The 13,471-nt window shown below is 49.1% G+C and overlaps 1 protein-coding gene across 5 annotated transcripts in view; it reads right to left on the bottom strand.

Moving 5' to 3' along the window:
* The window catches only part of SIRPA (signal regulatory protein alpha), a 46,290-nt gene that overhangs the window by 16,971 nt on the left and 15,848 nt on the right, over window positions 1–13,471 (bottom strand). For 4 of the 5 annotated variants that reach the window (XM_025399282.1, XM_025399285.1, XM_025399283.1 and 1 more), the window contains 3 exons: window positions 7,765–8,118; window positions 1,169–1,486; window positions 239–571 (listed from right to left, as the gene is read on the bottom strand). In XM_025399282.1, the coding sequence (XP_025255067.1) occupies window positions 239–571; window positions 1,169–1,486; window positions 7,765–8,118 (1,005 nt within the window). The remainder of the gene's footprint in view (window positions 1–238; window positions 572–1,168; window positions 1,487–7,764; window positions 8,119–13,471) is intronic. The other variant, XM_025399286.1, reaches the window with a different exon arrangement.

Below are 13,471 nucleotides of genomic sequence, written 5' to 3'. Positions count from 1 at the left end.
TTCCTCCTGTGATATAAATCTATGTCAAAAGATCTATCAAGATGTGCATCAAACCCTTACCAGTGGTGACTCTTGGAGTGTGGGATTTGGGGAAATGGAGCTGACATTAAAATTCTACTTTATATTTATAGACTTCTAGATTATTCTATAATAAGCAGGAATTACTACTTTTAACATTTAAAAAACCCACAAAACTAAAAGTTTAAAAGAGCTGGGTCAGCTGAAATAGAGGCCTCACCAGCGGCGGTATTTGAGCCCTGCTCCTTCGGGTGGGCTGAGACCTTCACGGAAAAGCTTTTGTTCACCGCTGGCTGCCCGTCATGCTCCACCTGGCAGGTGAGCTTCACATCATCCCTATGGGCAGACACATTCACCAGGAGCCAGCTCGTCCAGTTATAGGTGCCATCCTTGTTCTCTGGAAGGGCTGAGGCCATTTCTGTCCGGGACACGTTTCCGTTCTCCAACCAGGTCAGCAGTAGTCTCTTGGGGTAGAACTTCGTCACCTGGCAGGTGACATTCACCTGGTTGTCTGCCCTCATGGACTGTTGAGTAACCTCCAAGAAGGGTGGAACTGAAACAGCACAGGGCAGAAGCTGTGACCTTGTGGCACAGACAGATCACAGGGAGGGCTCCATAACGTAGCTCCCACCACCACGGTGAGGGCGTCACCAGGACAGTGCTAGGCAGGCAGCATGTGCTCAGACATTGAGGGTGCTCTTTGCATATGAATGAAATTACTAAGTACAATGCCCAGCACACAGTAGGTGCTCAAGGACTGGTAGCTCCTACTAGGCTAAGAATGGGTGAAATCTATAAAGCACCACCCCTGGCATGCAGTTGGAATGTTAGAACTGTAGCAAAATAAAGAAAACCACCAAGCACATAGAGGCTTAGCTCATAGTAGGTGCTCATTAACTGTAGTTGCTATTGGTGAAATAAATGAAACTGCGAGCGCAGTCCTTGGCACCCGGTGGGTGGTCACCTAGCCACTGCCATTAAAATGTTAGTAAGTGACCGGCACATCTAGGGGCATGGGAGGTGGGCAGTTAGGAATTTAGGTTCTAGGCATTTCAAGCCCTGGAGCGAAAGTAGAGTTGGATGGGTGGAGGGTGGTGGGGAACGGGCTTGGCAGCCAGGTGTGGGCTTGGGCTGGGTAAGGGTCTTCTACCTCGGATGGCCTCAGACAAGTTGGCAGTCCCACGAAGAGGGTCCCCCTGCAAGGTGACGTGGGCCACCTCGCAGATGACTTGAGAGTGAACGTCTCTGCGGGTCAGCACCACCCTGGCTGTGCTGCGGATGCTGTAGGACACGTTCTTTCCTGCGGGGTCCACACTGGTCTGGAAGTCTGAGAGCTCGTTCCCATTTTTGAACCATTTCAGGGTGATGTCTCTGGGAGAGAAGCCGTGGGACTCGCAGGTGAAGCTCACTGTGTGCTCAGCTGTGGCCCTCACTGCGGGGCCCGATACCACAGGGGCAGAGGGTTTGGCTACAAAAGGAGCATCGATAAACAGGAGACATGACTGAGATGACCATCACTAACGATAAGCGTGTGACACGTTAAGAACCTTCCGAGACATTATTTTTTATCCTTCCAATAATGTGGAAGGATTAATGAGGGTGGTGTCCTCATTCTCATTTTACAGAGCAGGATGCAAAGGTTGGGAGAGGTGAGGTCAGACAGTGTAGGGGCAGGGCCCAGAGGGAAGTCCAGGCCTGAGTTCAAACTTCTCCACTCCACACAGGGTGATTTCCACCAATTTGGGCACAGGATCAAAATTAACGATCCATCTCATCCTTGGTATTAACTCTTTCTACCCTGCCCCACCCCCCGGAAACAGTGCCAACCCCAGAGAGAGCATTTATAGAGGTCAGTACAGGGAGTAAGCAGCAAAGTGGCACCACCCTGACAGCTGGAACCAGGCTGCTCAGCCCATGAGAGGGGCAGCCCGGCACACCCAGCTCCTTGTCTGTAAAACGGGACAGCAGCATTTCTCCTTCCTGGGATGCAGCGAGGATTAAATGAGGCAACAGAAGCAGTTTTGCTTTGGATAAACAGAAGATGCTTCACAAAAATAAGCAAAAACAGATCTAACTTTAACCCAGACTTTATTCATATCCAAAGCTCTCTCTTCAGGTATTTATGAATTTACTTCATATTTTTCATTTTCTCCACAAATATTCCAGCAGGGGCTAATCTGTGCCAAGCGCTACATTTGGAAGGAAGGAATACTTTTCTGAATCTGGGGTCTTCTTTGGGGTCAGCTTTGGATAGATATTAAAGATCACCAAGTGTGGAGAAAGCCAAAGGGGTTAATTTCTTAATTATCAATAATTGCACAGACACAGGGCGCCCAAGCAGGCAGAAGCACTTCCTGGGTCCTGAAAGCACACAAATGGCTGAACCAGAACGTGGGCTGTTTCTCCCTGCAGATGGGCCCTAAACGTGTCTCCAAATTGCTAATTATTACCTTGTGCCTCCTAGCGCAGTCACCAGGAAGCACATATCACACATACTCGCATTTGTAAATATTAACTTGCTCCCTAACACCCGTCAAACATTTTGAGGGCACAGTAAGGAGGGTGTCATTTGAAGAAGTCAAGTCATCGAGGCCAGCAGCCTGGATGTCCCCACAGGGCTGAGGGGCTGCAATCAGTTCCCATTTATCCAGGGCTTCTCTGGAGCTGGACACTGGCTGCTCCCTCCATGCCCCTCAGCTCATTAATCCTCGTTCCATCTCTGTGAGGGGATCCTCGTGTGAGCCCCTTTTAGGACGAAGCTCAGAGAGGCCCAGGGCCAAAAGTGGATACAAACCCCACCCTGGTAAGATGAAGGAGGTTGAATGCAAGCACAGAGCCTGGTATGTAGCAGGTGCTTAATAAATGACCCCTGTGCCTGTTATCAGGGGGTCTGGTCATTACTGCTTCTGAATCTACACATTTATCCTTTAGGCAGCAGAACAAAGCAGAGCGGAAACACCAAGAAAAGGCTCAAACCCTGCTCCCTGCAGCTCATGACAAACCCAAATGATAAAAGGAGCAGAAACCACCAAGTGAGGATTCTCTCCCCTTTTCTAAACAAGCCCCTCAGGAAACAAGTTTGGCGAATTGGCTTTCAAAACACAAACAAGATCACAGGCGCCTCCCTCCAGAGGAGCCATTTACGGAAGCTGGAAGCATTTTAAAGGAGGAGGGAACAGATTCCTCTGTGACAGCTTGGTGTGTCGAGGCAGGGTGGGTTCTGGGGCCGAACTGGAAGGATTTGCTGGGATTCCGGCGGTTGTTTAGACACAAACATTTTCAAGATAGAAGGTTCCCCCGCCCTGAGGTTGGATCTGAGCAGGGCTTTGTCTGGGGCCCCTACCTTGGCCCCTGTAGGCCCGTATTATAAGAGGGGGTCTGGCCAGGCCACTAGGGCCTCCAAAGAGCTGTCCCGGGTACATGTTGTTCAGAAGCATCCACAGCCTGAAAAGCTGTTCTCCCATCTGGCACCACAGAAGACCGTCTTTTCCAACTTGTCCTCTGTGACCTCCGGGTGTCTATCCCAGGGGTTCTTAGTCCTGGCTCTGTACTAGAATCTTCTGGATTAATTAAAAACTTTAGATGCCTAGGCCCATGTCAGGCCAATTGAAGAGGCATGTCTGTGGTAGAGCCTGGGATTGATTTCAAAGTTTCCCAGATGATCCTAAAGAGCAGCCAAGATTGAAAGCTACCTGAGCACACCCTAAGCACCGTTTCTACTTGAGGGCTGGAGGAGCACTGACCCATCTGAGGTTGCATAGCTTTGGCATTACAGAGCTCACATCTGTTGAACACTGACTGCAGGCCAAGTGCTGCCCTAAGCACTCTACAGGATTTAACTCATTCGGCCCCAACTCCTGGTCTGTGAGGCTGGTGTTACCACATACAAGTGAGGACACTGAGGCCCATGGTGGTGGAGTGCCTTCTCCCAGGTCACAGACCCAGGAGGTGGCAGAGCTGGGATGTGGCCCAGGCAGCTGGACTCTGGCCACGCTCTCCTAACCACAGTTCTGCAGGAGTTCAGGGACAACCTGAACACCGCCACCATTCGAGGCTCTGTGTACAACCTCTCCAATCCTCACAGAACCCTTGAGGGTTGGCAATCATCATCACCATTTCACAGACAGGGAAGCTGAGGACTCAAGGGAAGCCAGGATTCGCCCAAGATCACATGATCTTGGGAAAACCCCACTGCTTACTAAGGTCTATCATCTCCTCAGGCTCACTGCATCCTCATAACATCCTGGAAAGGTTGGTACCATTATCGACATTCTACACATGGGGAAACTGAGGCTCAGCAAGGGGAACTGGGTTGCCCAAGGTAACACATCTTAAAATAACACCTTGATGGCAGGGCGCAGTAGCTCACACCTGTAATCCTAGCACTTTGTGAGGCCAAGGTGGGTGGATCACCTGAGTTCAGGAGTTTAGGACTAGCCTGGCCAACATGATGAAACACTGTCTCTACTAAAAATACAAAAAAAAAAAAAAAAATGCTGGTTGTGGTGGTGGGTGCTACTCGGGAGACTGAAGCAGAATCACTTGAACCCAGGAGGTGGAGGTTGCAGCGAGCCAAGATGGCGCCAGTGCACTCCAGCGTGGGCAACAAGAGAACAAGAGTGAAACTTCATCCCATAAAAAATAAAATAACACCTTGATTTGGGGGTGTCTACTCTGCACTGGGTGATTTATACACAGGAACTCAAATCCTTTCCATTCTCCCAAAGGAGTCCCTGATTATCACCAAGGGCAGCAGGGCCAGATCCTCATCCTGGCACTCTCTCCTTTTATAACAAGTACTATGAAGGAAGAGCCATTTCTTGACCCTTTTACAGATAAAGACTCTGAGGCTCAGAGAGGAGACCTGTGTGGTGAGCAAGTGGGGGAGCCAAGGTTTGATCCCCACCAGCCTGACTCACAGCCCCTGTCTCTGTAACACTCAGTTATGCGTGTCAAAGTGTGGAGAAATGCTCCACTCTTCTCATTCCGAACTCTTGCAGTTCTATAGCAATAAGCATAGGCTGAGGCCGGAGAATTGCTCGAACCCAGGAGATGCAGATTACAGTGAGCCGAGATCGCGCCACTGCACTCCAGTCTGATTCTACAGATGAGGAAACCGAGGCTGAGAAAAGCAAAGGCACGGTCTCCTCATCCCCCAAGTACCCAATGGGCATTTCCAGCGTTCCCCAAGCTCTCGTGTCTATCAGTTGAGCAAGTGCCTGAACTTCATGAACCCTGACACTGACCACCACCTTCCCTTTTTCCCTTTGAGATCCTTGACTTCATGCAATTCTAGGGAGAAGCCTCCTGCCAGGGCACCCAGATCTGGTTACCCTATAGCCATAAACTGAAGTCAGTGGGCTCCTGACAGCCTGAGGGGAGAATATAAACTCTTGCTCCAGTGAGCCCCAAGCACCCACCAGGAAATGACTCATCTCCTTATCCTTAGTCCTCAGCACCATGAGTAGATGAGCATGTGGTCTGCTGGGCTGCAGGAGGCCCAACTCTGCTCCATGGATGCTGCTCAGTGATGTGCAGAAACCTGTCCTTCAGGAACAGGTTCCCATATCATGACATCTGCAGGACCTTTCTGATGGGGGCCAGTCCCTCCTACTCCCATAGGATTTGTTGTTTTGTTTTTTCTTTCTTTTTTTGAGACAGAATCTTGCTCTGTCATCCAGGCTGGAGTACAGTGGCACAATCTCAGCTCACTGTAATCTCCACCTCCTGGGTTCAAGCAATTCTTCTGCCTCAGCTTATGCTTATTGCTATAGAACTGCAAGAGTTCGGAATGAGAAGGGTGGAGCATTTCTCCACACTTTGACAAGCACAGCTGAGTGTTACAGAGACAGGGGCTGTGAGTCAGGCTGGTGGGGACCAAACTTTGGCTCCCCTACTTGCTCACCACACAGGTCTCCTCTCTGAGCCTCAGAGTCCCTATCTGTAAAAGGGTCAAGAAATGGCTCTTCCTTCATAGTACTTGTTATAAAAGGAGAAAGTGCCAGGATGAGGATCTGGCCCAGTTGCTGCTCCATGGCCTCCTCCCACCTCCCTCCTTTCTCATCCAGGGCATCATTTAGGCTGACAGCATGGCAAAGAGGAGTGAGCACTCTACTAGGAGTCAGCAGATGTGGGTCACACCTAGGCCACTTACTTGCTGTGACTGTCTAGGCACGGGATGCATCATCTGGGAACTTCAATGTCTCTTCCTGTAATATCTGCACAATCAGGATAAAGCCACCCTCCCTGCCTATGTCCAGGGGTTGTGGGGAGACTTGATTGTTATAATGTCGAGGAGGGAAATTAGGCCATCTCCACACACATTAAAACACACACCCCCTCTGATCTAGCAATGGCACTTCCAGTGGGCGTCTCCCACCTGAGTAAGGTCACACATGTATAAGGTCATCCACTGCAGGACTGTTTTAATAGCTCAAGGTTGGGGACAACTTACGTATCCATCAATGGAAGACTGTAAAATACATCTGACATTTCCATAAGCTGGAGTATTCTGTAGCTATTACACAATGCAGCAGGTCTCCATCCTGATACAAAATCTCATCGAACGCTAAGGTTTACATTTGGGAGAGGTTTTCCAATCACCAATGGGTCTAACGGTCTGAATGTGAGTATTCTGAACCTTTAGGAAACTGATGAAAAGGAGAAGTGCTGGCTCCCTGCTTAGCGGTTCTGTTCAAGGAGCTTTCAGTCAGCATCTGTGATGCACCAGGCTCTTCTGTGGAAACAATGTCTAACACAGGCAGGAACGAGCCTTCCCGGAATCAGATGTGGGCTCTAGTCCAGATCCTGTCACCAACTGGTCCTGTGACTGTGGGCAAGGCCCCTGTCACCTCCTGACTTCAAGTTTCCACCTGTAACTGGGGGTTGGGCTGCATGGTCTGAGGGTCCTTCCTGCACTAATGTCCCAGGATCCGGAGTTAGAACGAGGATTCTGGTGCTCTGGCAGTAAATACAAAATGAACATCTTTGCTGCCTTAACTGAGAAACCCAAAGTCACCTAGAAGGGAGACCTCCTCCCCGGGGCGAGGGACATTCTATGATGACCCAGCTTTGTTCAGAGCCTTTAGTGACTGCATGAATCAGTCCCTAAACCATACAAGGGTTTTTCTAAAAGACCCACAGAAAATGCCCGAACCTCTGGCTTCTCCTCTTCACCAGGGCCATCAGACTAAACAGTAAATCTGTGCCTTTTAGGAATCTTCTCAGTTGATGTTTGGTGATGAAATAAAGGAAAGCACACCCCCGCTGCTCCCTGCCCTGGGTGGATTCTTATTGGAAGGGATAAGAACACAAGCTTGGTGGAGCCTGGCACACAGTAGGTTCTCAGGGAGTGCCTGTCGCATAGAGGAGACTCGGCCACACTGGGGGGGAAGTGCTCTCTGGAGGCAGCAGGCGAGCTCTGGCCCTGTGCCTGGGCAAGTCACTCTATCTGTCAGTTCCCTCATCTGTGGAACCAAAGGGCTGGGCCCAATTTGAAGAGGCCAGGGCTACAGAGCCAGGCAGATGAAGGATGCAGATGTTCCCACCCTTTACCAGCCGTGGAGCCTTGAGCAAATAGCATGACATCTCCAGGCCTCAACTTCCCTTATCTGTAAAAGGGGGAGACATTAATTCATGAAAAGGAGCACCCACCACCACACCTGTTTGTTGCTCTAAGAATGGAGGGTGTTATTATTGAGTTATTGTCACACATCAGGGGACGAAGGAGGCCCATGCTGTACTCACCACGCACAGAGAGCTCAGTGCCTGCTCCAGACTTCAACTCCACGTCGGGGCTCCCTTTCCGGAACTTCACACAGTAGTAGGTGCCGGCATCTGCTGGGGTGATGTTACTGATGCGGATGGAAAAGTCCGTGTTGTTTCTCTTTGTGGGGTCTGAAACAGGTGTTACCCGGGGAAAGTGGCCTTCTTTCTGACTGTAGATTAATTCCCGGCCTGGTCCAACTCCTCTGAACCACCGGATGGGCCCCACAGGGATCAGGGAGGTCGCAGTGCAGTTCAGAGTGGCCGACTCTCCAGCTGTGACTGACACGGACTTCTCAGGCTGAATCACCTGCAGCTCCTCCTCACCCAACACTCCTGGAAAGGAGCACAAAGCAGTCATTTTGTTTTTTTCATCCTTACATGATCCTCTGTGTTGCCTCAAGTGTTTATCAATGACTTTCATCGACAGGGTGCACACCAGGAGCAGGCTGTGAGGTCAGTATACTGCGTGTATTATCTCATTTAACCCTCACAACAAACCTGCAACATGAGCCTATATTCTAAGTGGGGACACTGAGGCACAGAAAGCTAAGTGACATGGCAGAGAGTGGGTTTGAATGCTTGGAACCTCTCTGGAAGAGTCACATCTGAGCTGGGCTCTCTAATTCTAATCTGAATGAGCCAGAAGGGAGCCTGATGTTCCAGACAGAGGCAACAGGCTGGGCAAAGTCTCAGAGAAGGGGGCCTGGCATGTGTGGGGCTCTACAAGGCGTTAGATTCTGTTTCCGACCTGGTCCAGGATGTAGGCCCCGAGAATGGAGGCTGTACTCAGCGGTTTGGATAGTAGGAGAATGTGGTTTGAGTTCTGGATCAGTGGCCTATAGCTGTGTCCTTGGGCCACCACTCAGGTGACTAAGAATATCCAATGTAGACTCATGCCAGTGTGTTTGAGTCCCCGCTTGGAGCCCAGGACTGAGCCTGGCTAGCAAAGTGCCACACAAATGCAAGAGCTGCCCTTAGTTTGCCCTTACTGCTCTCAGCCTTGGTTTCTTCATCTGTAAAATAGTTACTATGACCCCACCTCGATGGATCTCTGGGAGGATAAAACGAGCCAAGGCTGGGAGCAGTGTCCAAATGCAGCATCTGGTTTTTAGAGTCATCAGACCTGGTTTAAAACCTGGCTCGCCCTTTGTTCTTGTGGGACCTTAGTTTATCCATTGCTTTTGAGTCTCAGTTTTCTTATCTACAGGATGGGTAGAACACCCCCGAGGCCTCTGCTTTGTTCTGAAAAGAAAACAAGATCACACATAGAAGTCATTAGCTGGGAGCCAGAGACTGAGGAAGATGTTGTTACCATACACTGAATAAACGAGGCGGCGGCTGCAGCTCAAACTTCACTCTCACCAACACCTGCTGATGCCCTGTGACCCAGGCCTCAATGTGATGGGGACACACTGGAGCTGGACCCAGTCCAGGCCTCAAGGGCTCCCAAATGGGTAGCGGGAAGGAGTTGTAGAGGTCAGCTGCAGGAGCCTGAGCTCCAATCAGAGACACTGGGGCACACAAGACAGGGACCCTGGGTGGAGAGACTGGGGTGCAGGGGAGAGAGCCCAGATAGGAAGAGGAAGGCAGGATGAGGTTGTCATGAGATGTGCTGAAGATGCTTAGGGACCGAGTGAGAACAGTTGAGAGCAAGGCACAGCCAGGGCCTTGATTCTGAACAAGGTGAGGTACAAGAAACAAAAAAAAGAAAGGCCAGGTGCGGTGGCTCACGCCTGTAATCCCAGCACTTTGGGAGGCTGAGGTAGGCAGATCACGAGGCCAAGAGATCGAGACTATCCTGGCTAACACGGTGAAACCCCGTCTCTACTAAAAACACAAAATAAATTAGCCGGGCATGGTGGCAGGCGCTTGTAGTCCCAGCTACTCGGGAGGCTAAGGCAGAAGAATGGCATGAACCCAGGAGGCGGAGCTGGCAGTGAGCTGAGACCGCGCCACTGCACTCCAGTCTGGGTGACAGAGTGAGACTCTGTCTCAAAAAAAAAAGACAGATCATGATCATAAAGACCTCAGAGAAACACATGCCTAAGAGCTAGAATGGGGGAGAAGGAGAGAATGAGGTAGACAGAGGAGTGGCAGCTACCTGGTATGCAGGTGACAGGTGACTTGGGGCCCCAGTTGGACTCTCCACTGACCTTGTCCTGCCCTGACCTGGGCCACCTTTGCCTTGTACATCAGACAAGGCTGAGGCAGATGTCCAGAGCAGCCCCTCTGGCTCTGGCTGGGCAGGAGAGAGACCCTGTGAATTTGCCCAGCAACCCATGGCCTGGCACCACCCCACTGGCAGGGGCAGGGCAGCCAGGGAAAGAGGCTCACAGACCCCTGTCTGCCCTCACCGCAGCAAGCCCAGGGCTATCTGCCCATTGTCCTGCCTCTTTCTCCCATTCCCAGCCTCACCCAGTCTTGACTGCAAGGGATCACCCTTGGGGCCCAGTTCTCATGGCAGGTGAGTGGAGACTCAGAGTACCTAAGACCACTTCACCTGCTCTGGGTGTAAATATGACCATTTCGACTTTATTTTCCTGACCAATCACTTAAGACCTCAACTGCTTTTATTGTCAGGAAGTCCAGCTTCTCATTTCATTTCCATTTGAAGTTGAATATGGCAAGATCTTCATGGCACAGGAGAAAAAAACAGAACCCACAGTGGACAGAGGCCTAGCCAGCATCAGACAGCCTGAGAGGGGTGAGGCTGGTGGCCAGATGTGTGGGAGGCCCGTCCAGGCGGGGACATCAGAGGCAGCACCAGCAGCTGCCAGCAGCACTGAGCTAGGAACTTTCCCAGTAGGTCTGTATTTCAGTCTCGAGACTGGACCAACTGGAAAGGCTGCCTTGAGGAAGCACATCTGCTGGGGCCAGCAGGCCTGGGCAACAGCATAGCTCCCGCCTTAGCCACCTCTGGACCCACCTTCCCTGGACCCCCATTCCATCATCCACAAAGTGGGGTTCTGGCATCCACCCCAGCACAGTCATGAGGACCCCAACACGGTGGTAAGACTGCTGCATAGGTGCTGGGTAAGTTTTAATTCTCATTCCCGTTATCATCACATAGCTGTATTATTCATATATTTGATTTTCTCTGGATTGTCACATTTCCAATAGTAGGATGTAGGATCCACAAGAGACTGTTTCCAACCTCCTGCCTAAAACAGTGTCATCGATAAAAATATGCAGAATGAATACCGTAACGAATGAAGGAAGGATTTCGTCGGCTCCATGACCCTGGGCAAATCTCCTCTCTCTTCATGTGCTAAATGGAGTTGATACTGGCATATCTAGGAGAGGGTGCAGGCCTGGAGCCCGGGACTGAGCCTGGCTTGCAGTTATTATTATCCTTATCAATAACACCACACGGGGCTGTGAGTCAGCAGTTGGTGAGGGAGCAGGAGGCGCAGGAGAGGCTGCGGAGTCAGGCGTGCAGCATGTTGGAGCAGGGCTATTCTTGTGGTGCAGCCGGAGGCCTGTAATCACACCCCAGGCAGGCGACAATAAAATCTGGAGTTGTGTAGGGTTGGCTCCCCCATTTTTTTTTTTTAGCTCCTCTCAAGCTCTCTCCACCAACTGCAGCCAGATTTAGGCGGCTTAATTAATTAGCTAGTGTTTATAAAGCGTTTGAAGAATTTTAAAAGTGCGACGTAAGTGCCAAATATTATTTTAATCTGTGTATGTGTGTGTTTTTTTCCAGTAGAGAGGTTTTTTATTTTTTTTTTTCCTTGCTTGCTTGCTTTTTCTCTGAAGGTTCTGTTCTGAGAATCAGGCTTGTTAAAAATCACTCCTGGTTCTGGGTCTGGGGTCACTTGCTGGCCAAATTATTTTCTGCTCTCTCTTGCCCGCCTGGCAGAGGACGCAACTGTCCAGGGGCCTGAACCGTCTCAGGGAGAGGAGGGCGGCTGGGCAGGCATTCCCACGCACTGCCGGTGGGAGTGGAAATTGGAACATCCTTTCGGGAAAGCAGCTTGGCAGGATGAACCAAAGGTGTGAAATCTGTTCACCAGCCTTTGCTGGGCTGCTCCCTGAGGACGTGACCCCAGATATGGAGTAGGTTTCCTGTATAACGATCTTAAAGAGTTGGAAAAAGCCCAGACGGTCAATGATAGGGGATGGTTAAGTGAATTACGGCCTATCCCCTATGTGGAATTACAGGCAGCCGTAACAAGCCATTACCATGAAAACGGCGGTCATATAGAAATTTTCATGGCATCATTTTAAATAATATTGTGTTTATGCAAATAAAACCTGTTCATTGCAAGGCATTTAGAGAAAATAAAGAAGTATGAAAACAAAGTAATAATCTCACATCACACCATCAAAGATAACTGCAATCAACATTTTGATGTAGTGAAAATACAAGTGAAGAAAAACAATCTAACATCATACCTTTAGGTAACTAAGAATATGTGCAGACATTTTGCTTTGCATTCACTTAAGTGTTTGCATGAAAATAAAAAATTGAAAATATCCTAATATCCCAGGAAAGGAGACTGGCTGATCCTATTACAGTGAATCCACTTTCACAGCTATAGGCCAAGTCTATAGCCATGAAAATGATGGTACAGAATTACAACAGAAATGTGTTACAAGATCAGAGTCTGTTACCAAGTGGTAGATCCGGTGTGATCCCAAACTCCCAGTTTTGGGGAAAAAAATGATATTAAAGAGTAGCCATGATTATTTTGAGTGGTAGATTTACATGGAATTTTGCTCTTGTTTACGTTTTCTGTTTGCACTTCTTTCATAAGAAAAAAAAGATGACGAAAATCTATACTCTCTGTATGATCATGACTTTGTAAAATAAAACTATATATAAACAACTGGAGGGTATTAAACAAAGCTATAAAAATGTAACTTTCTTTGGATCATGAATCTAAACCTCACGAGGTTTTTCTCTTTTTTCCCCTCCTACTTTGGGCATTTTTCAGCTTCTCTAAATTGGATGAACACAAAAGAATATTTATAGCATCTCATTTTGTTTTTTAAAAAACTGTACATGTAATGATGTATGTTACCATATGTGTACTGTTTGAATGAACCTCTCCTCCAGGGATTTAGTCTGTTTTGTTCCCTGCTGTTTCCCCAGCTCCTGCTACTGTGGTTGGCACAGTGTAGATGCTCAATAAATATTTGTTGATTGGTCAATCGCATGTCTAGAGAAAAAGGTTTGCAAGGACGATAGGTTAAACATGGCACTGTTGTGGTGTGTTACATCTGAGAAATGGGACTGAGGTAGCATGGGGGTTGGCATGTTTTCTTATTACTTTATAATAAATCATATATTGTATTTTTTTTTTTGCAGTGAACATTTATTGGTTTTGGAAAAAAGTTAAAGTAATGAAACAAAACACATGAACACGTTTTCTAAGGGGAGAAGTCAGCACAGTGGGTGGTCACCATGTTTATTGTAAGAGCAACTCAGTGTCCACAGGAAGGGCAGTCAGTGCTGCATTCTGGATCCTTCCGTGTGCCAGGCCCTGAGCTAAGAGCTGTGAAATGGCTGTGTCCCTGGCCTCATGGAGCTTCCACCCTCGAGGCAAAGATGGATTTCAAAGAAATCACTCAAATGATCACATCCGGAATATACCTAACACCTTTAGGCAAGAGGCTCCTGCTGGCATCTTAGATCCCATCTCCTGACCCCCTGCTGTGACCTGCTTCTCCCGCCACATCTCCT

The sequence above is a fragment of the Theropithecus gelada genome, chromosome 10 (genome assembly GCF_003255815.1).
Source record: "Theropithecus gelada isolate Dixy chromosome 10, Tgel_1.0, whole genome shotgun sequence".
Classification (NCBI taxonomy): Eukaryota; Metazoa; Chordata; class Mammalia; order Primates; family Cercopithecidae; genus Theropithecus; species Theropithecus gelada.
The sequence above is the reverse complement of the archived record's forward strand: the minus strand, read 5'-3'. Positions and strand labels throughout refer to the sequence as shown.